The following is a 25,849-nucleotide window of genomic DNA, read 5'->3' as shown; positions in this document are numbered from 1 at the left end:
CCCCACCAGTGTCCAGCTGGGAGTGGGTGCTCCTCAGCTCAGCTCAGCATGGGTGGGGAGGAAACAGGGAAAGGAATGGGGTTTCCCAGGGGCCTGCAGGAGAGTCCCCAAAGCAGGGAGTGAGATCTCTAAATTTAAAACACATTTTCTATAAGCTTCTTTCTGGGACCTCTGTCACTAACTACGCAGAGGGTATTTTTAGCAGATCACCACGTGTTTTTATGTCCTCATGCTGACCAGACACCACAAGGAAGTCTTGTGTCCATTTCAAATATTCAGATTTTTTTTCATGTGGCTTCAGAATTCTTAGAAGTCACTCCCTCTGTCTCCCTGTCTGTGCCTGTTGGGGATGACAGTACCTTTGTCCTCCAGGAGACTCTCAGACCAAACCAAGGATCGCCTTAGCAGAAGAGAGTCCCCCAGCTCCAACAGACAGCCCCAGGTGGAACTTGGTGGAACGGAGTCAGCAGTCTCAGGGCGGAGAGGGCTCCTGCAGTCCCCAGGAAGCTAGAGTGAGTTGGGTGGGGTCCTGCCAGCCATAGGGGCCTGGCCCTGTGGGGTGGCCTTGCCATCACATGAGGTCTATGGGATGGGACCTCTGAAGCCCTTCTGGAAGTGTCAGGGTCCTGAGATTCATTGATTCTGTGGGCCTTGCTCCGACACTCAATCCCTGGGCGGACAAAGTCTTTTCCGTGGTGGGAGGAGGGTGTCTGGTGAGCGGGCTCTCAACAGCCCTCACTGAGGGAATGGCCTTGGCTCCATGTGGTCTCTAGAGGCGTGAAGGCTCCATCCACAGCCCAGGGTTGTGGCCAGTGCTCCAGCAGAGGCCACACCCAGACCTGTCATTTCTCTGACGTGTTTCTTGCAGGTGGCTGAGAGCAGCACAAGCCAAGAAGGGGCAGAATTGGGGCTCGCTGTGGCTGGGAGCCCTGTGGGGGAGCCCCAGGATGTGGAGAACTGGCAGCCAGGGGAGCAGAGGTGCGGGACCAGCAGGGTGGGGCTCTGAGCCCGAGTAACAGGGCTGGCCAGCATATTGCCCTCTGATTGCTGAGACCTCAGGCCCAGCCATGAGACATCCTTCAGTTCACCTTCCTTTTTGAAAAAAAGATGGTGCCCAATGAATGGACCCAAGGTGCAGCTGGGGGGCAGCAGAGGGGCTACCATGGGATCGTGTGTTCTCAGGGAGGAGTGCCACATCTCCTACCTGATGGCCCCCAAAGACAGGCCTCACCCCCAGGAGCCCTGTGTGCAGATGTGAAGCATAGAGGTGGTAGATGGCTGGAGGGATGTTCCTGAGAGTATGGTAGAGGACCTCCTGCAGGTCCCTGACCATGAGCCCTGGGAACTAGGGGGACAGGACTCCCTCTGGGGGGTGCTCCAGGACTTCTCCACCAATGTGCTTACAGGGTAGAGGCCTGTCGGCAGGACCTGGGGGTCCCCTTTGCCTGGCTGGAGACTCCCCGACTGGCTGCCTTCCCAGGTGATGCTCCCCTCCCCTCCAGGGACTCTCAATGTCAGCTCCAGGACTCTCAAGTCCCCACTTAAGGGTCATCCAAGAGCAGTTCCTAAATCAGAGCTGGGCTTCTCCCCACAGCACACAGTCCTATCTTCCCTATGCCCAGCTGCAGGGACCCTGCCCAGGCCCCTCCCCAGGGCATCACCAGTGAAAAGCAAGCAGAGCCAGTCCCGCTGTCTGTCGACGGCTGAGACTCAGGAGTGACCCATTGCTGGTGGGCGGATGGGGGTGGCTACCGGCAGGTTGGTCGAGGGTCCGTTGCTCTGGCACCACTGACCTTTTTCTGCCTTTGTTGGGGTGTTCTGACTTTGAACCACTGGCTGTGGGGGCCACAGGGAGGGACTGCCCTTGCTGGTATAGGGTGGCATTGCCCCAGGGCAGGTTGTGACCACTGTCATGTCATCTGAGACTTGTCCTGTCCCAGCAGCTCCTGCAGCCCCTGGCTCAAGCAGCCCCGCACCCCAGCTGGGAGCCCCCTTGGACCTGGACTTGGAGTCTGCCTCCAGGACCTGCTCAGGGTCTTCAGAGGCTCCTGCCTCCTCCCCCACCTCCTCCTCCACAGGCTCTGCGAGTGACCCGTCCTGCTCCTCTCTCCAGGAATTTCAAAAAGTTTCAGCCACCCTGGTCCAGCTCTCTGACAGCTCCCTTTCCCTGTCTGGCTTGGAAGCTGAGGTCACCCCAGACGCTGACCTCGACCAGTCTGGGGATCTCTCTGTTCATGACTCCTGGGAGGAGCTCACCCCACCTTTGTCCTGGGGGCTCCACCAGGGGGACCCTCAGCCGGGTGGCGCTCCTGGGGGTGCAGGATGCATGTCCTGGCAGAGGCAGGGGGGCAACGGGGCTGGGTCCCTGGGTGTCTCCTCCATGGAGGTGACCGTGGCAGGAGGCCTAGAGTCCAGGCAGAGCCTCTTGCAGGAAAGCTGGCCACTGTCCCTCCCAGATGCCCTCTATCCAAGGTCAGAGTCAGAGCTGTCAGAAGCCTCCAACCAAATCTGGGACGAGGACAGCAGGGAGAACCCGTGGGAAGCTGGTGTTGCTGCAGAGCCAGCCTCAGGGAGCTCCTGGCCTGAAGGTGGCTCATCCGACCTCAAGAAAAGTGGGCAGCCTCAAGTGCCTCTTCCTCTCCTGGGCCCTGGAGAGGGACAGGAATCTTCTGGAGCCAGCAAAAGGCTCCCCCGTGGATCGAGTATGGGGAAAACCAAGCCGGCCTCCCCTGAGACCACCAGCCAGGGGATCCTATTCCAGACCCCTTCCACCAGTGACTTAGACCCACCACTGTCCTTTCCTCTGGGGACCTCCACCTCTGGAGGGATGTGTTTCGGCAGAGGAGGGCTGATCCCTCCCCAGGCCCCCGCTGACGGCCAGGAGGAGCTCTGGGGTGCTGCTGTGAGTCTGACCACCCAGAGGGAACTTCCACAGACCTCGCTGCAGCCCGAGGTCCCTTTGGCCCTGCAGACTCCTGAGGTCCCCAGTGGACTGGACTCTCCAGCTGCCGGGAGCCAGGTGCCTGGGGGTCGGGGAGGTGGAGGCCCTGCTGCCCTGAAGGAGGCCGGTCCCCCAGGTGCCATTGGCTTCTTGGCTGGGATCCTGCCTCCAGTTGACAAGGAGCTGTCCTGTGGCAGTAGAGACCTCCTGTCCCTCGCCCACAGGGATGCCCACTTGCCCCCACTGCCTCCCACCCCTGAAGCACAGAGGGCCAGGGAGGAGGCCTACCCGGGCTCAGAAGACTTCCCCTCCCCTCCCGAGGAGGCCATGTTTTCTGGGGGCTCAGAGGACACCTCCATCGCCACTGAGGATCTTCCTGAGGAGGTGCTGTCAGCAGCACTGTCCCCAGGGCCACAGGAGTGGGGGCTGTGCCTGGGGGTGCCTGGGAAGGGCGGAAGCCTCGAGGGCGAACTGGGTGAATCAAGTTCTGCTGTGGGAAGCCAAGCCCTGGGCAGTCAGGGGTTAGAAGCAGCCAGCTGCCCAGGGTCCCCCTTGAGTGAAGGGACAGGCAGTGTCCCTAAGGGGCTCCCAAGGCCATTGGCACTGACCCTGAGTCTATCCCAAGTAGCCTGTGTGACCCAACAGGTTCTGCTGAGGCCGCTGGTGGCTAGTGACACGGAGGTGCTATTGGGCACTCAGGGTGGGTGCCAGGCTCCTGCTCTGGGCTTGGGGTTCTGGGCTGGTGTGGCGCCTGAGGAGTCCCCGGGCCACATGGGCAGGCCCTGGGGAGGGGTGTGGGGCACTGAGTGTGCGGAGCGTGAGCCAGGGTCAGGGACCCTCTTGGGAGGCCTGGATGGGCCCCTATCCAGAAGGACAGCCACACCCCCAACACCCTGGTCTGCAGTCCCAGCAGCCTCTCCCCCAGGCCCAGGGCCCTTGCTGGCCAGTGTTGGCGAGGAGGGGAAGGGAGGCCTGAGCTGCCAGGCAGAGGACCACCCCGGGGCCGAGGACTCAATGGGCAGAGAGCAGCTCCCTGGGGGACACTCCACCCTGGTCCTTGACTCAGGGCCCTGTGCTGATCTCCCAGGCTTGGAGAAAGGCGAGGGAGCCCAGGCTGTGGACCTGGTGTCCACCCAGCTCACCAGGAGTATCCTGTGTGACTCGCTGGCTGTGCTGTCGGGGCTCATCCCCCAGGGCAGTCCCTAAGGGAGGCACACAATGTTTGTGATGCCATTGTGTAACTGTGTGTGTGTGTGTGTGTGTGTGTGCACGCGTGCATGCGCGTGCACATGTGCACAGGGGCCTTCAGGAGGCCTGGATATCCAGGGTAGGCTGGAAATGAGGCACGCCACCCTGCTGCTGGCGATGCAGGATGGTCATCTGAAACAGCTGCAGACTGGGCAGGGGCTCCACATCACTTCAGACTGGATCCAGCTGCATTTCTTTGGACAGGGTGTCCACAGCCTTGTCAAGGGCTGAAAGGGCCAGACCCAAGTGATGAAGAGACATGCTTGCCAAAGATTGTCCCAGCGGCAAGGACAGGCGAGGAGGTTGGGTGCTCCAGCAAGAACAGCCCCTAACAACCGGACAGTGTGGGAGTCAGCAGAGGCCAACAGGGGAGGAGAGAGCAGCCGTGGGTGGAAGAAGAGCTGGGGGTGAGCCTCCCGACTCTTGCCCACTGGACTTCTGACAGCAAGGGTCTGCTGGGTTTACTGTTTCCAGTATATAACTTGTCAGTCGGCTGATGGGCACGTATGCCTCCCACGTGCCTGAGCTGAGCAAACCATAGTGGGTGACCACTCGAAGGCCAAAAGTTACTTCCCCTCCACCAGCAAAGCCTGGGGCTTGTCCTCTGGGGGTAGGAGACCTCTCTGGTACTGCAGACTTGTCCAGATTTCAAAAGGGCTCCTGGGCCACATCTTTCCTCAGAAGCACAGTGACTAGGTCCTAGCAAGAGACTTTATGGGTATGTGTGTGCACACACACCCACGTACTTGGTCAAGGTCAGCCCGTGCCACCTCCTTCAATTCCTGGGTGGACCTTCCAGGACAGAATGACCCAGGTGGCTTCTGCCAAGTCACTGCTTCTGCAAGGAAGCACTGTGTCCCCTCTTCACACGAGCCCCCGCCTTCCTCAGGTCAAGGTCCGGGGGAGTGCAGGGCAGTGTTGATCCAGGCACACAGGTTTCCTAGGTGAAAAGGAGCAGGAGGACACTAGCTATGGTTTTTTGAAGTGAGTCTCAGAGCCTTGCTGGGCCTCTGTAGGCAGGACAGGGATACGCCGGGGGCAGGCTCCGCACAGACCCCCTGGAAAATGGCCTGGAGCATGGGTAAGGGCGAGGACAGGCCTCCCCAGCAGTGACCTCCACTCAGAGCAGCCACCTCCACGGTGTCTGATGGGCTCTGGTGCTGTCCCCCAGGGAGGAGGAGGCTGGTGCCCTGCAGCCCAGCCATCACCCCTAGCAGTGCCCCAGTGCAGGTTCCCAGACTCGAGCAAGAGTGAAGACTTCCCTGCCCACCCTGCTCCCAGGGCTCAGGAGGAGCAGTGGGACAGGCTGTTTTATAGGATTCCAGCGTGAGAACCACTTGAGCTTGTGCTACAGTCTCCCTTGGAAGCTTTGGAATGAACTGTGCTTTGCAGGATGGACGTATACTGACGAGTGTGCCATTTCTGCATTTTCGCTATTTCTGAGTCTTCCCCTCGGTGCATTCCGGGAAGTGGCTCGTGACCCTAGCAGTCAGTTCTTTTACAGAGGAAGCCACTTTCAAGTCTGTTTTCTGACTTCCAACATTGTCAGATATCTTGAGCTGAAGCTTGCATACAGGAATTGGCTCTTTGAAGTTACTCCTCACATCCCAAAGCTGTGTGTGAGTGTGTGTGTGTGTGTGTGTGTGTGTGCAGGTATGCACAGGTATGCACAGGTATATACCCATGTGTGCGTCTTCCAGCTCGCATTTATCATTCATTCCTCTATCATCTCTGTCATCCATCTATAATCCATCCTTTGCCAATTCATTTCTTATTTAAGTCATTAAAAACCATGTTAGTGGCCAGGCACTGTGGCACATACCTGAAAGCCCAGTGGCTCAGAAGCTGAGGCAGGAGGATCATGAGTTCAAAGCCAGCCTCAGCAACTTAACGAGGCCCTAAGCAACTCAGTGAGACCCTGTCTCTAAATAAAATACAAAATAGGGCTGGGGATGTGGCTCAGTGGCTGAGTGCCCCTGAGTTCAATCCCCAGTACCAAAAGAAAAAAAAATGTTAGTAATTTGTACCAATGGCACCATTATGTGACAAGGAAAAGGCAGGAGAGAGAAGCATCATACAATAACTTTGGAAAACTGCACAGAAAAACACTTAGAAATGTCATGTGATTTCCCAGTAATATGTGCCATTTTGTGTTTTTAGGTATCAGTTTTATTTTCAAAAACTCAATATTCTAAATTATGAAGAGATTTTTTTCAGAAAATGATTTTTTCCTCTTTATACTGGTGTATTAAATGTTTGACACTTTTTATTAAGACATAATTCACACACCATTCAACTCACAAACTGTACAGATTATTGGTTTCTAGTTTATTCCCAAGATTGTGCAACCAGTTTACTTTGTGAATTAGGACAAGCGGTGTGGGCCTTAGGGACATTCCAGTCCCTTGCCAACGCCTCCAGGTCTCAGCCTCTCCCTCCTGGGGCTCAGACTTCTCCAGCTGTCAGACAGGTGCTCCTTCCTTCAACTGTGCTTGTGGCCCTGGGAGACCTCCATGCACTTGGGGCTTGAGTGAGACACCTCTCCTTAGTCAGCCTGGCAAGGCCCCCAGGTGCCCCACCACAGGACAGGAGCTGCCTGGGCCCCTATCCATCTCTTTCTAAGGAGCCCCTCCAAGGACAGACGGGCCCCGACGCCTTCTCCAGGGCACCAGCTCCCTGTAGAGGTATGCTCACTGGGAAGCACCAGCCAGGACAGTTGCTTGGTTGTGCACAAGGTACACCGCAGCCCACCCCAAAGCAGAGGAGGTTTGGTTTTGCCGTGGGGACACGTGTTCCTGCCCTGTGTGTGACTTCAGAACAGCTCTCTCATGAATTCCCTCCTAGTTTTCTGAACAAATTAGTCTGTAATTTTTTATTTTCCTGTATTTATTGCTGACCCTTTGGATTTATGAGGCCGTGTGAGGAATTACATATTTTACACATGCACGTTTGGCATTGCAATAAATCTTACACATCGAAACCCTGCAGATTGGCCTCAAACTCAATGGTCCCTGTCTCACTGCTTGGGGTTGGTGCTGGTGGCTCCACATGATGCTGGGGCTGCTCCCACAACCAGAGCTGCATCTGCCCTGGGTGACTCCGTGGTGTGCAGAACAGCAGTCCTCAGGCTGCGCCTGCCCTGGTGACTCCATGGTGTGCAGAACAGCAGTCCTCAGGCTGCGCCTGCCCTGGTGACTCCATGGTGTGTAGAACAGCAGCTCTCAGGCTGCATCTGCCCTGGGTGACTCCGTGGTGTGCAGAACAGCAGTCCTCGGGCTGTGCCTGCCCTAGAGACTCCATGGTGTACAGAACAGCAGTTCTCAGGCTGCATCTGCCCTGGGTGACTCCATGGTGTGCAGAACAGCAGTCCTCAGGCTGCGCCTGCCCTGGTGACTCCATGGTGTGTAGAACAGCAGCTCTCAGGCTGCGCCCTTCCCTTTGTGACTCCATGGTGGACAGAACAGCTGATTTCAGCCTAACCCTGAGTCACCCCATTTCATAAAGCCCCAGTTTGCCCTGAGCTGCTATAATCAGGGCAAGAACTCCACCTTGTTTGTGCAAATCAACAGCCACCATCTGCCTGGCACCATCATAAGGCACATGCTGATAAATAAATTGATCATGCTCATCAAAATGACCACCTGTGACTTACAGATTAATCAGAAGCACATGAATGTGTGGGTGTATCAAACTCATATTGGAAAAATCAGGCCCAGGAGCTAGTGGAACCACCTCAGGATGCAGCCCCTCACTCGAGACCCACAGAAGGAGGGGCACCTGAGCCTGGACACAGCAGCACGCTGACCCTGTCACCTGGTCACTCATCACAGCCTCACCCAGGAATGTCACCACAGCAATGAACCTTCAGTTCTCTGTCAGGGGCTTCAGCAGAGCAGCTTCTCCTGCCAGTGACGACCATGTAAGTCCCGCTCCAAGCTGACACCTCAGGCTGACACTCCAAGCTGACATGAGACTGGCACTCTCTGGACCTTGGCCTAGAATAGGTTCCTGTGCTCCGACGGCCCTGTGCCCTGCACAGGTTCTCGGTGGTTCCTAATCTCATCCGACCACCTGTGCTGACCCTGTCTGTACCTGCTATCTGCCTCCTGAAGCCTGAGGCCGCCGCACAGTTCCCAGCCTCTCTGTAGCCTGTACATATAGTTGTGTAGAGTGCGTTGTGTGACTTGAGCCTTACAGATGTAGAAATCAAGACTGAATGACCCTGTGACTGCCCAGCTTGACACCAGGGACCCACACGTCTCCACTGAACTGCCACTGATGAGAATGGTGTCACCTGAGGATTAACTCATTCAGTAAGTTCTGACGCAGTGGAGGGACAGAGACGTGTCTGGTCTATTAGTGACCTGGCTGGCTCATGACACAGCTCTTCATTGATGGCCCCCCAGGCAGCTTCCAAAACCCCCAGGAATGTCTGTGGGTCCCACATCTGTCTACTTGGTCTTTTGTCCCGTTTGCTCACACTGGGACAGCCATCACCCTCCTCTGTACAACCAGTATCTCCCTGTGCCCCAGCAAAGGCCCTCCCTGATGGCCAAGAAGACAAAGCAGAGCAGGGGCTGGTGTCTGCAAAGCCAGATTGTGGCTCACACACACACATCTGGCCTGCTCCGGGGCCTGGCCTTTCTTCCCTGCCTGCTGCCCACCTTGAAGTGTGGGCATTCAATGGTGCTGAAGTCCAGCCTGTGCTCTGTGTCTGCTCCAACTCTCACTAGGAATGCTGCAGGGACCCCATGCCCATGCCTTTGTGTCCTGTCACTCCCTCCGCCAGGTCACTTGTGGTGCTTCTCTCAGTCCCACACTCATACTGGTTGCTCTCTCCAGCCACACTGGACTCCTTGCCACCCCTCCAGTGTGCCACCTTCTCCCACAGGGCCCTTGTACATGTGGCTCCTCTGCCTGGTGTGGCTCTCACCTTATCCACTCAGAGGCCTCTCTCTGCCCTCCTATGCATGATGCCCCCACCGCACTCCCTGTCCTCAGGCCTGGCTTCCACACTTTTGTCTGAGGTTCATTCTTCTGCTCTGCAGTCCCAGGGGCTCAAGAGCTCAGCATTTGTCTCCAAGGGTTGGCACAGAATGGAGACCGGTGAGCATTAGCACAGGAAGGATAAGTGAAGGGAAAGAGAGGGACATGAGGGATAGGGACAGCCACAGCAGGACCTCTGGTCTGGTTTCCTAACCCTTGACATCAGCAAAGCCCTTTCCTCACACACAGCATCACACAGAGCCACAGGACAGCCAGCAGAGATGACTGCATTGGCAACTGTGTTTCCAGGGTGATCCCAATGGTCATTTTTTTTTTTTTAAGAGAAAGAGAGAGAGAGAGAGAGAGAGAGAGAGAACTTTTTAAATATTTATTTTCTAGTTTTCGGTGGACACAACAACTTTATTTTATTTTTATGTGGTGCTAAGGATCAAACCCAGCGCCCCACGCATACCAGGCGAGCCCGTTACTGCTTGACCCACATCCCCAGCCTCCCAATGGTCATTTGTTAAAACCAACCGTCCAGCAGAGGAAAGCACACCTACCTTGTAGTCTCAGGCTAACACCAGGTCCTTGCCCCTTGATGGGATCCTCACCTGTGTCCTTTCTTTTCTGTTTTAGTCACAGTTCAGGGAGTGTTGATGTGAATAAAAAAGTTAGGAATCACAATTAAAAACAAACAAACAAACAAAAAAACAGGTCTACTATTCCACTTGAGTAAAAAAGTCACATAGAACTTTATTTCCCAGGTTTGTGGAGACATGAATGAACACTGCAGCCAAGGTCTATTCTTGCATCCTAAAATTCAGAGGTGACCCTCTACCTTTGTGCTGAGGTTCTGTTACATTTTCTAAGAGCTACAAAGTCAGGGTCAGATTAGGGCATCCTCTGAAGCCCCCGAGGCTAAAGTTACATGAATTTCAGATAAATAGTATAGTTTCTAAGAAGATGTCTAAATTTGCCCTTTAGACTAAAAGCTCAACTTCCCTTTTATACTGTTTATCCTAAATTCACATTTAACCTTGCCATAGTATCTGTGCCACACGTAGTATATTTTCATTTGCTAAATCTGGAAACCCTGCAGGGTGTGATGGTGCAAGCCTGTAATCCCAGTGGCACAGGAGGCTGAGCCAAGAGGATGCTGAGTTCAAAGCCTGCCTCAGCCACTTAGTAAGGCCCTAAACAACTCGGCGAGACCCTGTGTCTAAATAAAATATTTTAAAGGTCTGGGGATGTAGCTGGGTGGTTAAGCGCTCCTGAGGCCAATTCTCAGTAAAAAAAAAAACAAAAAAATCTGGACCAGCTCTACTCCCAAGGGGCCCAGGTGGCAAGTGAGCCTGGGAGGGCCGAGGGCGCAGCCAAGCTCATGAGGGCGGGGCAGAGCTCAGGGGCGGGGCGAGGAGAGAGGGGCCGAGCCCAGGGGGTGGGGAGAGCGTGTGGATAGGATGGGGCGAGCTCGGGGGCGGGGCGAGGAGAGAGGGGCCGAGCCCAGGGGGTGGGGAGAGCGTGTGGATAGGATGGGGCGAGCTCGGGGGCGGGGCGAGGAGAGAGGGGCCGAGCTCAGGGGGTGGGGAGAGCGTGTGGATAGGGTGGGGCGAGCTCAGGGGCGGGGCGAGCGTGGAGGTGTGGAGGGCAGGGGCGGGGCCGAACTTAGAGGGCAGGGCTAGCGAACACGCGGGCCAGACCCGACGCGAGAGGCGGAGCCGGCGTGCGCGACCACATGACGGCGGTTGCCAAGGTGAAAGGTCGTCGCGACGGTGGCACTCCCAACATGGCGGCGGCCGGGGCGGCGGCGGCGGCGGCGGCGGCGGTGGTGGCGGTGTCGCCGCGCAGCCCCGGAGCCCGAGCGCAGCGCCCGCCCCCGTCTCGGGTCGCGCGGCTGCCGCGGCTGCTGGTGCTGCTGGCTGCGGCGGCGACGGGGCCGGGGGCGGGTGGCGCGGCGCGGCTGTACCGCGCGGGCGAGGACGCCGTGTGGGTGCTGGACAGCGGCAGCGTGCGCGGGGCCACGGCCAACAGCTCGGCCGCGTGGCTAGTGCAGTTCTACTCCTCGTGGTGCGGCCACTGCATCGGCTACGCGCCCACCTGGCGGGCGCTGGCCGGGGACGTGCGAGGTGAGGGTCCCGCGCGCCGGGCGCGCTTTCCGGCCCGCCGTCCGGGCCTTCGTGGAGCGAGCCAGCCGCGGCCGCGAGCCCGCCGGCGCCGGGGAGCAGAAGCGCCCTTCCCGGCCCCGCGGAGTCTCCTGCCTCGCGCAACACCTGCCTTCTGCCCGCGAGAGCTTCACTGCCCCCCATCGTCTCTCTTGCTGTTTCCTGACCCACAGCCCCAACCCCAGCAATTCCGTTTCAGAGCCTAGCACCCCCGTTTTGATGACACCCCCTTTCCAGACCTGTAGCCACCCTTTCCCTGTAAATCTTCGCCATCCTCTTGCTGGTTCGGATGGCTGATGAAATGGTGGGTTTCAGAGTAAGCCCACAACTTAGAAACCCAGATCCTCTGGGGAGTGCTTTGTAAATGCAAAAGTCTTACCAGGTGTCTCGTTGGTGGGTTCCTTGTTCACAGCTTTTGAGAAATCACTCATTCACCAAATTCCTGGTACTATTATTGTACTTTACTGTTCAGCACTTTCTTGCTGCTAATCGCTACTCGCTCCTGAAGTTGTCCTCCTGCTTTAGATGGCAGGGTTGTAATGTAGAGGACATTTGCAGCCCTCTTGAGCAGACCTGCCGCGTTGTAAATAAAGTGGAATTTAAATGGTTTGGCAGTAGTGTTCCTCGCCAGCAAGGCTGAGGTTTCGAGGGACCAGCTTGCTACTGTTGTGCTAACCCCGAATTACAGATTTCACTGGGCAAGAGTCATGGCAAATTGTTACTCTTCCTTCCTGCACATTTCTTTTTGGGTCTTATATCAATTCCTACTTTATTTTTCTCATATAAATGAGATTTATAGAGTCTTTTTCAAGTATGCAGTTGTAAATGTCTTTAGAACTTGTTCTCTTATTTCACTGTTGGTTTTTTTGATTCTAATGGGTTTGTTCTCTTGGATCTCAAGTTTTCCATAAGTCCCTAGGCAGACCTAAGACCAGAGACTGGGAAAAAAAAAAACCAGAAAACTAGTGGGTTCCTTTTTTCTTTAACTTTGTTTTTTGGGGAAACAAGCCATTCGATAATGTGGAAGATTTTTCAATTCTTGGGGGTTTTTTGGTGTATGTGGTGCTGGGGATTGAACCCAGGGCTTGTGTGTGTGAGGCAAGTACTCTACCACCTGAGCTATGCCCCCAGCCCTCAGTTCTTGTTTTTATTCAGTAGCAGAAACAGATATGTAAATGAAAACGCAGGTAGCCTTGGCAAAACTTCTGTCACCTTTTTTTTTTTAACCTTTTCAGCTTAGTATCTGAAATGTAAAAGTTTTAAGCCAAATTCAAATATTGCAAGCTGTTGTTTAGCAGAATCAGCATGTATGGAGCCCTGAAAATTGTCCTTGCAACTTGGGAGGAAGGTTTTTTCTGAAAGTGAGACAGTAAAATCCATACCTGATGGTGTAATTAACTAAACGAGGTTGCTTAAAAGGACTGGCTGTCAGCCAGGTCAGGGCAGGAAGAGGGGACCTGAATTGAGATGTGGCTGAAAGCAAAAGACAGCTGTGGCCTGACTGTAGGCAAGAGCATGGGAGGGGGGGACCGTGGGGTGCAGAAGCAAAGGAAGAAAAGGGCCAAACTGGCAGCAAGGCTGCCCAAGACAGGGACAGAGCCCTTAGCACTGAGCAGTGTCCCACTCAGGGTCCCTGGGACTTTTTCTAGGTCTGTGGTCCCCAAAGCAATCAACTGGGGATTTGGTAGAATGCATGTTGTCAGACCCAGCCCAGACCCACCCAGCATCCTGTCAGCACCAGCCGGAGAGCTGGAGGATCACTGTTCCAAGAGGTATTGACCCTGCAGGACCCCTGCAAGAATGGGCCTGTGGCCAGAGGTGGTTGTGTGCTCTCCCTTGTGGTGTCTTCCACATGAGGACCTCTGCCTTTCTGCCTGAATGCATTGGACACTCTTGGGAGCACGCCTCACTGCCTTTGCTGAGAAGGACAGCCACGCTCTGCTTGGCGAGCAGTTTAGCTTAGGAGAGGGTGCCCATTGCCCACGGCATCACGGTGCCCTGTCTGTGCTTCTGATCAGTCACCTGTGAACAGGGCCATCTGGCTAGTCCTCTTGGGTGTGCAGACCTGTGTTGGGCTCCCTTCAAACAGCATACACCTGGCTCCCCCCAGCATCCCTGGCAGGAGGTTGCCACAGGCAGGGAGCCCAAGCTAGAAGAGGGACTGTGCCTACCTGCCTCCTCCCCCTCACCCCTAGCTGGACAGGCAGGATGGGGAGGTGGTGGTCCATGGGGGTGAAGCCTCTCCCAGCCCTCCTCTCAGTTTAGGAGCATCTTCATTTCCTCGGAAGAGTTAGGTTGAGCTTCATGGCTTTTCACTGGCTTTTTCAAGTTTCAGAAATAATTGTTTTTCCTGAGACAGTGGCTTAACAAACAAAAGGTCTACTGTTTTGTGGAGCTAAAGATTACTCCAGTATTTATGTGGACCTGGTTTAGGCCTGTTGCTTCTAAGTACTTTGCAAAATAAAACCCACTCTGTTCCTGAAAATCGTTTAGCTGTCATGGTTATCTTGGTCCATGATGCAAGCGGACACACCTGCACTTGGTGTGCCTCTGGAAATGGAGTAGGACAGGTGTGTGCCTTAGAGGCAGCATGTGTGGCCTTGGGGTCTGTCCCTGTCTCCTTATTTGGGAAAGCAGAGAGCTGGGGTAACAGGGCAGATCTGTTGTTGGCCCTAGAATTCTCAGTGAGGAATTTGGAGGGGAAATGAGACACTTCTAGAACTATCTTCTGAGAGAGTACTGATGCTCTCATGTCGAAGGTGACTGTACCCGAGGATGAGTGAGACTGAGTCACTGTGGTCACATGGCTGAGAACAGACTGGGACCTGGTCCCTGTGCGGGTGTCTCCAAGGCCTGTCAGCTTACTTCCTGTGACCCTGTAGAAGGGGGTGGGGACTGTGAGTGGAAGGCACAGGCTTTGTCACCTGGGGGTGGAGGAGAGGGTGCTCTGCTACTGTGGCCGCCAAGTGGCAGCCATGGCTTGTCTGCCTTTCCCAGGGTGCCCCTCTCTCCTGCTGGACCTGATTTTCTTGTCTCCCTGACCAGGATGGAGGCTTTTAGAGATTAATTAGACTACTGGGTGTTTCCCAGAAGGTCATTATCTGTCCCTGGAAAAAGGTAGAGAAGGACCTGGGAGGTAGAGGTGCAGGTGGCAGCTGGGGTGGACGAGTGGGTACCTCCGAGGCTGTGGGGTGCACCTGGACTCCAGAGGATCAGGAGAGGGTAGAGAGAAGAGTGAAGCCAGGTTCTGAGCGGCCCTCTCCTGTAGGCCCAGAACCTGCTGAGCACAGCCCCCAGTCAGAGCTGTGTGGCTGTTTTACAGTTAACCAGTGCAAGGTGCCAGCCAGGCCTCAGGAGGCCCTCCCTGAATCACTGTGGTGGTGTGCTATGGCCAGTGCTCACATGTCGTTCATCACGTGAGGATGGTCCACCAAGTGCTTCCAAGAGACTGTCACCACTGTGTAAAGCTGTGTTCAGTGGGGTGGCCCAGCCACAAACATTGCAGGGCCTTGTGTGGCATGGAGGGTGGGGGTGCTTCCGTGGTAAGCAGGGATTGTTAACATCACCCTTAGGCACTCTTGAATGCTGAGGGCCATATCCAGTTTTGTTCTAAGAAAATGTCCAACTCTTGGGGATGAAGAGACCTTGGAGGGCTAGGGGGTATATCTCAGTCAGGTGTGTGACCTGGAGTGCCACAGGACCTGAGTTCGGTCCCCAGAACCCAAATAAGGAGAGCATGGAGACCAGGCCACCCTCAACCTGAGATGGAGTGCACCTGGCTGTGTTCCCAAGCCAGCCCGTGGCAGCTGGTAGGTGCCTTGTGCTGGTCTCTATTGGTGGCCTTAATCTCTGCCCAGGCTTTATGACTTGAGCTTGAGCTTATCCAAGACCTGTGCTCTGTTGGAAGGGGACCTGCACCCAGTAAGAGTGTTCTCCATGTCTGGAACGTGGGCTTGGAGACCGTGACGGTGCCCTGACGGGTCAGGAGTGGGAGGAAGCCGTAGTAGAGCTCAGTGCTTCAGACACAGCCCACCAGTCACAGTCGTTTAGACCTTGGAGGCTAATTAGTCTTTACTGTGATCATTTTCTAGAACTAATTGGTGCTTAACCATAAGTTGGACTTATATAGATTTTTTCATTATAACAAGACAAGGAATGGCAAAGGCTTAATCCTGTTTGGTTCAGTAATAGAGCTAACAAGCAAGTTTGAACTGGGTTTTAGTCAGCTGTACGTAGAAGCCACTTTTTTCACAAGTATTTTTAAGCCTAGAGTACTAACAGCCATGCTCGCCAGCAGGCCTAGAAGCCAGAGCTGCTTTGGGTCCCCCTTCCCTTTGAAAGCCTTAGATGCTGCCTGGGGAGGACAGCCTCCCTGTGCCTCCCAGCTGGTGCCCTTTAACCCCAGTGTTTAGGGGGGTGGTCCCATGCGTCCAGTGAAAGCAGGCAATTTGCATTCAGCTTCAGAGGTCCCCTCCTTTGTGTGTCCTCTTGACAGGTGGGAGCAGCAGAGAGGGGAGTGCATTGAAGGAGGCGCTACCCTGAGGCAGGACCTTTTCAGTAGCTTGTGTTTTGTGGGTGGAATAGGCAGTGGGATCTTTTGTGTCACTGTGAATACCGTCCATCTGCCAGGGCTTCCCAGTGACTGCTGGTGCCTCCTCAGTGCCACAGTGTAACTGTGTGTAACTGAAATTCTTCCCGTCTGCTGCGTTACCAGCCCACCGGTTTTCAAAGACAGACAAAGGCCTCCTGAGGGCCCTGCCCCTTCAGCAGGACAGCCCTCATTTGGGTGGGAGACAGTGTCTGGCGTGGCTCCACAGGTGACTTGTTGAGACAGGAATCTCAAGAGGCCGGGGCAGGTGGGGCTCCTGCAGTGGTGCAGCTGGACCATCCTCAGGGCCAGTGCATCTGCAGGCGGTGACATGGGCCTGTGTGAGTCCCTTGCCTACCTGAGTGTGCGCTGGTGTTCCTGCAGTGGACATGCAGGACAGCAGGGACAAAGCAGGGGGCTGCTGTTCTTTAGAGGGAGCAGCAAGTACTGTGCAGAAACAAAGTGACAAGGTAGCTGCAGGAATAAGCTGGCAGCGAGGGGCAGGGGGCCCTGGTGCCCGGGCTGGAGCGGCACATGGACTCCTGACCTTGTCTGCAGAGATGCAGACGGCCTCTGTGCAGTGGGAAAGGACTCCACGGAGCCACAGGGCCTGGGCGCTCTCCTCCCCACGCCCGCTCACCCAACAGCGTCTCAGAGCGCCTCCGGAGTCAGTGGAGAATGCCTGATGGGGGCGCTCTCTGCATTTGTGAGAAATGGCTTGTTTGTTTGTTTGTTTGTTTGTTTGTTTTTGTTTTTAATATTTTTTTTTTTTTTAGAGAGAGGAGAGAGAGAGAGAGAGAGTTTTTTAAATATTTATTTTTTTAAGTTCTCGGCGGACACAACATCTTTGTTGGTATGTGGTGCTGAGGATCGAACCCGGGCCGCACACATGCCAGGTGAGCGCACTACTGCTTGAGCCACATCCCCAGCCTGAGAAATGGCTTTTAAGGCTTTGGAAATCGCACCATGATGCTGTCATGGGAAGGGTTTAGAGAAGGGAGTTCTTCACTCCTGAAACCACTTGCCATGGACGGCTTTTGACCCGGTGGCACTGCAGCTTTGACTCTCCTCGCCACTGTGATGACAGCAGTGCGCTGGTCAAACTGTCACCTCTTCAGGTGTCACTTGGCTGTCTTCCTCCTGCCTTACTGGTCTCTCACCTAAAATGTCCTCCTGTCTTTGGGATTCTGGTTGTCACTGGTAGGGCCACAGTTTCCCCAGCAGTACTGGTCGGCTGCAGGAGCTGATGAGAGTGTGCTGTCCCGCCCTGTGCTGTTGGCCACTGCTCTCCATCTTTGTGTGCTGGCGCTGGGCCAGCACTTGTGTGGCAGAACTTACTGGCCTTCCTGCATGCCAGCATGCATCTCTCAACCTGTCCCATCCCAGGCTCCTTGGCAAGTAGATCTTACTTGATGTCACCATTTTACAGAGGAGCAGCTAAGGCACAGAGACTCTCAGAACCCAGTAAGTGGCAGGCCAGAAGGGGAAACTGAACAGTCTGGCTCTGGGGCAGGGGGTTGACCCGTCGGGTGGTGTCTGCAGAGTTGTGGGCCTGCAGTGCAGAGACTGGGCCAGACCTCACAGTAGGGACTGAGCTAGTGTGCAACCAGAAGGGACTCCTGGGGTGAGTGGCATCTCAGTGGGAGCCCAGCACAGGGGTGGTACAGGGTCCAGGCAGAGGCCCTGGGGACTGAGGATGTGGCATGATAAGACAGGAAGACTTGCCGTATGACCATAGGTGGAGGCTATGGTGGAACTATGGTGCTCTCAGGCCCACGGGAAGCCATGGGGTTAGGTCAAGGCCCCCTGGTCTCCATCTGCTGCTGCCCTTTCACACGCAGGTGCCCAGGAAGCACAGCGCACTCCTGAGCAGGTATGCTTGCTGTGCGTGGGCTCCACCTGCTCTTCCTTCACTTATTGCCTTGCGTGGGCCAAGCATCTCCCCCATCCTGCCAGGGTGTACGCCCTTGGCACTGGACCACCTCCATGGAGAGGGTTGGGAAAGCAGTGTTGATGGGCAGCACTGCCTGCACCTGTCTGCCTACGCTTCCTGGGTTGGAAGGTGCAGGGTGGGCAGGCCCAGGGCCACGTTTCCGACAGCAAGAGAACTGGGTCTGAAGCTCCCTGTCTCTTCCCTGGGTGTGTGGTGACATGGAGCTCAGTGTCCCCATCTACCAAGTTGGGGCCCTGACATTCCTATCGCAGTCTTGAAGGGGTGCTGCAGTGGGCAGTGTGGACAGTGGGACGTGATTGCTGAGCATGGTGGGGCTGGGGAGGTTGCTCTTGTGTTTTGGGCGGTGACTTCCAGTGGACGAGATGTATGAGGACACAGGAAGGGTCACAGGAACATGCTCTGATCAGGCTTGAGCACAAGTGTTGGGGTGCACGGAGTCTCTGTTTCTCGTGGACTTGGCTCGGCGCCAGGGGTTCAGGGGTTCTGCACTCCGGCTGTCAGGAGTTGAGTTAGGCGGAGCCCGGCCACACTTGGCTGGCTGGCCTGAGGGCCGTCAGAGCCTGCCGTGCCTGGCTGTGGCTTGGGCTGTGCAGCTCTGCCCACAGTGCTGGGTAAGCGGCCTGTACCTTGGGGGCCTGTGTTGAGCCGCCCTCTGTTGGCGACTCTAGGAAGGTAAAGCCACGTGGAGCACAGTGTAGGTGGCCAGCAGCGCTGGCGCATAGCACACATGTCCACAAGTGCGCAGGTCAGTAGGTGTTTTTAATGTTTGATTTATGAGTGACATGAGTTTTGAGAAAAACCTGAGAAAATATAGACCCAAAACCTACCAAGATGTGCGCGTCCTGGGACGTGCCCCTCCCTCCCTGCTTCCGGGCGGGCTCAGGTGTTTCACACAGGAGTCTGTCATTAGGCCCTGGGTCCTTCATTCTCTTGTGCTTGGCGGTGGGAGGGCGCTTCTGTACCGCGGGTGGAATGTGTCGTGGAAAGTTCCCGGTGAGCAGAGTGAGTGTCAGGTGCAGGCTGCAGAGCCAGGGTGGCCACCTTCACGTGCTCTGCCATCTGCTCCTCTGCTGCACTAGCTGGATGGGAGTATTTACTGTCCTTCCTCAGGTCTGTGCAAGGTGAGGCTCCAGGGAGATGTGACCTGCAGTCAGGAGTTGCTGGGGTTCTCCAAGCATCATAGTGGCCTTGGGACATGACTTGTTTCTGTAGCCAACACAGCAGGAAGGTGTCTGGTCACCGTTTGTGAAAAACATAACTGTGCTATTTATTTTTAGTCAAAGAGGGAAAAGGTATGTGTTGTAAGCAGGTGTGATGTCTCATCTCCATGGGTGTTGGGGTGACTGCTGATGGCAGTCCCCTCCCACCCAGGCGTTCAGCACTGCCTCTGAAGCAGAGCAGAGCTGGCCCTCAGAGAAGATTGTGATGTGACATTGGCAGACAACGGGAATGGCCAGAACAGGCAGTGAGCCTCCATCCAGAAATCATGTGGCTTCCAGCAGCAGGTGGCACGAGGCTCCTTAGACTTGTCCACCTGCAGAGCCCTGGGTTTTCCTGCAGAGGCTACTCGCTGAGCACCAGTACCACATCCCAGGTCTGGACAGGAGCCCCACAGGGCCAGGCACCATGAAATGTGTGTGAGTCCATCCACCCAGAGAAAGGGCACCAGTCTATCAAAAAGGCCCCCATCAGAGAGTGCCAGGAGCCCTCATCCTGATGCTGGTGTTGGCAGGGAGGCCGGGCACTTCCCTGGTCACCACAGGCAGCTTTCTCTATAGATGTGTCCTGGCACCCGTCCCCACCCCTGAGTGAGAGGAGTGGGACAGGAGGCCTCCCTTTGTGGCCGTGGCCCTAATGAATCGGTGTACTTTGGTCATGGTCAGTAAGAAGGGAGAAGGCCAGGATCACTTGTCCCCATGCCAGGTGACAGGGTCAGGGGCCCAGTCAGCAAGATCAGAGAGTGGGAAGGCACAGGGCAGAGGTGGGGGTCTTCCGCCAGTGGGTGTGGGTGCCGTGATGTACATGTGGTCTGCCGGGGCTGAAGGCAGCCTCCTTTACATCCCCATCAAGCCGACTTTGGGCGCAGAGGAGGCACCAGGGCCTGCTCATCCTGGCTGGGCCTGGGATGGTGTAAGGATGGTGTGCTGCACAGCACGCGCCAGGGTGTGGGCAGCGTGCCCTGTGAAGAAAGAGCCTCCACTTCAGAGATGCGCGTGGGGAGGTGTGATGCGGAAACCTCATGCTCTGGGTGGTTCTAAAAGTGGGTGGGGATCCGGTGAAGCCAGAGTTGCATGAGCTGGTGATTGTTGATACTGAGATGAGGGACATGTGGGAGTTTGTTATATTTTTATCTTATTATTTGTGTGTTGGAAATTTTCCATAATTAATAAAACTTTAAAGGTAGAGAAAGGTATTTGGAGCAGCTCCATTTTCCTGCCCAGGACAGCAGAGGCATGCAGGGTTGCGGGAAGCCTCTGTGGTGGCTCGGTGCTTCCCTTAGCGTAGCGCCTGCTCTGTGCATGTGCCTTGGCCGCCCCCACCCCCCTTCACATGCAGCGCTTGCCTGTCCCTCTGTTCCCTGCACATCCGTGTCAGGGTTCCACTGAACTAGGACACCTCCACGTGGGAAGCCACGGAGTGACTTGCCAGTTCGGCCAGAATGTCTTCTCCCTCCGTCAGGGAGGAAGCGCCTCCTCCCCAGGTGGATGCAGGAGGGGCTGCCTTGGTGACGTGGAGGCAGGCTTTGCACTGGTTTGTCATGGCAGCTGACTCCTCTGGGGTGGGGACACTGGGGCTGCAGGGGGTGGCGAGCACAGAGCACCTGCCCTGCTGAGGGTCACACTCCTGCTTTTCAGATTGGGCTGCTGCCATCCGAGTGGCCGCGCTGGACTGCGCGGAGGAGAAGAACCAGGAGGTGTGCCGCACCTACGATGTCCACTTCTACCCCACCTTCCGGGTAAGCCCAGGGTGCCTGCAGGCTGCGTCCGGCCTGCCCTGTTCTCGGGCTTCTCACTTCTGGTCTGCAGCGATCTGGCTTGCTTCCTGAGACTCGGCAGTGGGGTCTCAGAGGCCTGCCGCTGGGCTGGGATGCCCCTGCCCACACACACAGAGGCCCTCTGCAGGCTGCACGGCCAGTGCTGCCCACCTGTGTGTGTATGTACTGTGGTCCTCGTGTCTCCTCCTCAGGGTATGGCAGCACCCACAGGGACACTGGCACCTTGCCCCCAGCTGTAGTCAGCCCTTGAAGGATGTTTGTCCCCGTGTTTTCCACCAGGGGGCAGACAGAGGTCACTGCGGCCTGTTGAAAGCCCAGGCAGTGTCCATGAGTGCATTGGTGTGTGGCCATGTGCGTGCACACAAATGCCATGCGGCACAATCACATGAACGTCCCTAAAAGATGTGGCGTCTGTGGGGATGGTTTCTGGGAGCCCCTGGTGCCAGTCCCTGGAGCCCAGAAATCCAGGCTGCTCTGTGTGGGGGTGCTGTCTGAGTGTCCTCACTGGCCTGCTTGTTGCCTGGCTCCAGCCACTCTATTATCGGCCAGCGTTGTGCTGTATATGCTGCTTGGTTTCCAGGCTCAGGGACCACTGTGTCCTGTGCTGCTTGTCCTGCTGCTTTTTGTCCCAGTCTGATGGCGTCAAGATCTATTCTACTTGGTTTTTTCTCGTAACCTCATACACAGGTGATGTTGTGTTGCCTGTAGACGTCTGCCCGCCCGCCCGCCTCAGGACAGGGTTGAACCTGGAGCTCTGCCACTGAGCCCACCCAGCCCTCTTTATCTGAGGCAGGCCTTGCTGAGCAGCCCGGGCTGGCCCTTCCTCCCGAGTTGTGGAGCTGGCCCATGGTGCTGGGTGTCGCCGTGGTTTGCTGGACCTGATTACCTGTGACTGTGTGGCGCTGGCCCTTGTGACTGGATCTGCAGGCTTTGCTGCTTCGAGCAGCACTGCTGTGACGAGGTCCCAGAGTGGGCCTGGGGGGCATCGCAGGGCAGGGGGATCGGGGGTGTGCACAGCAGACCCCACAGAGCCAGCCCTTCCCTCACACCTTCACGCTCGCCCACAAACGGCGCACAGGGAAACTAGTGGTTAGTCTCTCTTCCCTGGGGCCCCTGCGTGTCCCTGTCTGTGAGGAGGCTGCTTGTGCCATTGCATTGTCCTTTCCCTGGTGGTTATGGACGGAGGTCCTTTCATGTTCTCCACGCTGACCTTCCCGTCATAGCACCGGCGTATCTGAACCTAGAGTGGGCCTCATCTAGTTACTGCTTACTGTGTCTTTGATGAAGAAAGTTCCTGATGCAGAGTCCTTTTCCTCTACTCAGATCCTGACTGCCACTCTCCCTCTACGTCCTCTGTGGATACGCCCCAGTTAGACATCTTAGGTGCCAGGAGTTGGGGGCGCTGCCCTTTATGACTCTGCCCTGTGGCTTTGACTTGCTTCCAGACCTCTGGGGCAGAACGTGAATGATGGGATCCTGATGGTGCTTACTGTAGCCTGCCCACAAACGTGGCAGGGAGCGCTAGCACCTGCAGGGCCAGGTGGACACGTGTCCTCAGGCAGTTCGACTTCCCAGAGGACTTGGCCGGGACCTCTGAGGGCACTGGTCACTTTGTTGTGTGTTAACATGAACATGGACCCCCGTGAGGCTGTTTCTTATTTGTTGTGTGTTTTTCCTCTAGTATTTTAAAGCATTCACAAAGGCGTTTACAACTGGAGAAAATTTTAAAGGTAAGGACACAGCACTGTATTCTTATCTCAGCCCGATGTCCAGGCCTGTCGGTCTCAGGGGTGTATGCCCACGGTGGGTTTGCACCAGCACTTCCTGTCCTTCCACTGAGGGGTCGGACCTTAGTTATTGCAGTGAGAGAATTTAATTTCTGCTTTGTCTTTCTTGGAAAAGTTCTTTCAAGTCCGTTTTTCATTGAGAGGGTTTGGAGAAATGCACAGTGGACACGTGTGTGGCTACTGGGTTCCCAGGGGAGCCTGGCCAGGGCGGGTGCTCAAGTTACCCTTGTGGGGACCTGGCGACACCGGCACTCCCTGGGTGCAGAGGTGGCCTTGCCATGTCCACTGTGTGGGTGGGATCCAGGGGCCTGCTTCCTCTCAGTGCCTGTTGTGAGATTCATCTGTTGTCACACGTCCATGAAGCGGTTCACACTCACTCACGGGCCCCATGGTCACCTGTGTATGAATCCACCTCTGCCTAAACCACACCTGGCAGTGTGCATCAGTGCACCCACCAGGGTTACCTGGTATGGGGCCAGCGCTTGGTGGGCCAGACTTGCACAGATGTGGCCGTGATCAAGGTGTGCTTCTGGCAGGACCCGACAGAGAGCTGCGGACAGTCAGACAGACGATGATCGACTTTCTGCAGAACCACACAGAGGGCACCTGGCCTCCAGCCTGTCCACCTCTGGACCCTCTTCAGTGAGTAGCTCTATTAAAAGGGGGCACATGGGGCTTGGGGTGTCACTAGTGGCAGGGCACGTGCTTAGCAAGTGGGAGGCCCTGTGCTGGATCCCCAGCGTTTGCACAGTGAGTCAGTCACGGTCATGTGCATGTCGCTGTGTGGAAGCAACGCGTGCTGGCAGCTTCCTGCGGCTAGGAGTGCTAAAAACCTGTGTTTTTTTCTCCCCGAAAGGCCCAGTGACGTCCTCTCCCTTTTCGACAGCCGTGGTGGCTATTACGTAGCTGTGGTGTTTGAGAGCAGTGGCTCCTACGTTGGACGAGAGGTACTGTGCCTGTGGGTGCTGCAGGCCTGCTCTGTGTGGGCCCTGGTTGGGTTCATGGGTCGTGGGTCAAGTGCTCACAGTTGTGGAGTCCTGGTTGGAATTCAGCTGAGTGACCAGTCTGTCGAGAAGAATGCTGGAATGGAGGGTTGCCCAGAGGGGCGTCTGGTGCCTCCTTCTTGAGGCCCTTCTCTCTTCTGCATCAGCCAATGTCTTCTTTGAGGAGTTCTGAACTCCCTACATTTTTGCCATATCCAGGATTCTTTTTCTTTTTTATTTATTTATTTATTTATTTATTTATTTAGGTGGTGCTGGGGATTGAACCCAGGGTCTTATGCATGCTAGGCAAGCACTCTACCAACTGAGCTATATCCCTAGCCCACATCCAGGATTCTTAAAACCGTGTTTTTCTCAGGAAATCTTGTCATACTCAAATGTCACTTGTTTGGTTCCCAAGTCTTCACTTTGGCCAAATGTTCCTAAACCAACAGGACTAGGCTGAGGGTCCCTTGGAGATGAGAGGGGATCCTGGCTACTGTGGTGCTCAGCACTAATACCGGGCTCCTCCTCCCTGCACTTGGCAGGTGACTCCAGCGGTCATCTGGGTAGCTCTAGGAGGCATAGGAACCAGCTTTGCCCCTGTTGGGCAGTGTGAGATGCAGGGGCAGGGAGGCTGCAGAGAGAGGTGTTGCCACCGTCTGTGGTACCTGGGTGCCCTCCTGGTGCTTGACCAGCCCTCCCTCCAAGTTGGCTGGTGGTATCTTGCCGCCTTCTCCGTAATTGCCAGGGCTCGTGGTGGGGATGAGGAACTGCCAGAGCCGTGTTCTGTTGGCTCCTCTGCTGGTTCCCAGGGCCTCCTTGCTCACCATGCTCTCAGGCAGTGCCTCATGCCACCCGACTCACACACACAGAAAGAGTATCTGTGTGGCACACTGTTCCCACCTTATCATCTTCAGGCTCAGCAGGCTCTGCCCACCAGGGAGGGGTGCCCACAGCACAGGTAGACGGGTGATTGCAGTTCACCGAGTGAGGCTGCAGATGGTGCAGGACACTTAGGGCACACTCAGCTCACATATGGCCCCCACTCCTCCCAGAAGAGGCCGGTTTTGTCGACATATAAGAGGAGTACAGCAGGCTCTGTGTGCCTGTGCAGGGGTTTTCTGGGCTCCGAGGTGCCACTCCTGTGGCCATGGTCTCTCTCCCACCGAGACCTGCTGTTGTGGGCGGAGCTGGACCCACACAGGTTGTTCATGGAAGGGTGGTCCAGAGCCTGCAGGCCTGTGGCTGGGCTGGAGGGAGTGTTGTTCCTGAGGGCCCTATTGCCCAGATAGGAGTGGGGACATGAGGCACCCACTCAATTAACATGCGCTTTGTGGAAGACACACTGGTTCCAAAGGGTCAAGTAGAAGTTTAGCAGTGAATGTCATCTTTGATTCTTCTGGATAGTTGCAAAATGGGATTGTAGCCTGCCCGTGGGCATTGTCCCATTGACTTGCTTAAGATGTGATGGCAATCGAGGTGTAAATGTGTCCTTGCTCCTGGGGGGATGAGTGCAGATGTGCCCCAGATGACACTCTGGTGCTGTGGTGACTGTTGACAGCTGCCTGTCATATCTGCCTAGCTGTATGCCCATTGCATGGTGCAGGTGGGTGGCACCCCAGCAGGGCCTCTGCTCTTGGGTCAAGGGTCACTTGTGGTGGTTGGTCTACGCTTTGGGAGTTTTTCTGAGAAAACTGCTGTCCTCTGTGACAAGTGTGGTCTTGTCATCACACAGGTGATCTTAGACTTGATTCCGTATGAAAACGTCGTGGTGAGCAGAGCACTGGATGGGGACACAGCCTTCCTGGAGACCCTTGGCATTTCCTCCGTCCCTTCCTGTTACTTGATCTACCCAAATGGGTCTCGTGGATTAGTTAACGTGTAAGTGCTGTTGGTGTAAGGCGTGTTTGTGGTGTTTAGTGGGACCCAGGGAAGCTTATACCTTGCTGGACGGAGCCTGCAGGTCCACAGGACAGAGAGAGCCGGTGGCAAAGTCCTAGAGCCCTGGGTCTGGCGGTGCCTCCCGGGGTTTATTCTCATCCAGCTCCAGACTCCGGGGTTTCCTTGGGTTTCTAAGCAAACCCCAAGCCAAGCAAATGCCCACTGACCACCCCCCTGTGCCCCACTTTTACACTGCTCCTGGCTCTAGACTGGTCTGGCTGTGGCCGTGAGCACAGGTGCCCCCCTCTGCAGAGTGAGCTA

General features: G+C 55.8%; 2 protein-coding genes across 2 annotated transcripts in view; both read left to right on the top strand.

Annotated features, from left to right (window-relative positions):
• Ccdc187 (coiled-coil domain containing 187) overlaps positions 1–4,147 on the top strand; it is a 40,811-nt gene extending 36,664 nt beyond the window's left edge. Inside the window, exons 24-28 of the mRNA XM_077797369.1 lie at positions 373–512; positions 869–978; positions 1,407–1,480; positions 1,944–3,416; positions 4,029–4,147. Of these exons, the coding sequence (XP_077653495.1) occupies positions 373–512; positions 869–978; positions 1,407–1,480; positions 1,944–3,416; positions 4,029–4,147 (1,916 nt within the window). The remainder of the gene's footprint in view (positions 1–372; positions 513–868; positions 979–1,406; positions 1,481–1,943; positions 3,417–4,028) is intronic.
• A 6,778-nt stretch (positions 4,148–10,925) lies between these two features.
• The window catches only part of Qsox2 (quiescin sulfhydryl oxidase 2), a 29,201-nt gene continuing 14,277 nt past the window's right edge, over positions 10,926–25,849 (top strand). The window contains exons 1-6 of the mRNA XM_026395512.2: positions 10,926–11,304; positions 20,738–20,838; positions 22,559–22,607; positions 23,201–23,306; positions 23,521–23,611; positions 25,383–25,528. Of these exons, the coding sequence (XP_026251297.2) occupies positions 10,965–11,304; positions 20,738–20,838; positions 22,559–22,607; positions 23,201–23,306; positions 23,521–23,611; positions 25,383–25,528 (833 nt within the window). The 5' untranslated portion in view covers positions 10,926–10,964. The remainder of the gene's footprint in view (positions 11,305–20,737; positions 20,839–22,558; positions 22,608–23,200; positions 23,307–23,520; positions 23,612–25,382; positions 25,529–25,849) is intronic.

The sequence above is a fragment of the Urocitellus parryii genome, chromosome 4, assembly GCF_045843805.1.
Source record: "Urocitellus parryii isolate mUroPar1 chromosome 4, mUroPar1.hap1, whole genome shotgun sequence".
Classification (NCBI taxonomy): domain Eukaryota; kingdom Metazoa; phylum Chordata; class Mammalia; order Rodentia; family Sciuridae; genus Urocitellus; species Urocitellus parryii.
This window is presented reverse-complemented; position numbering and strand designations above follow the sequence as displayed.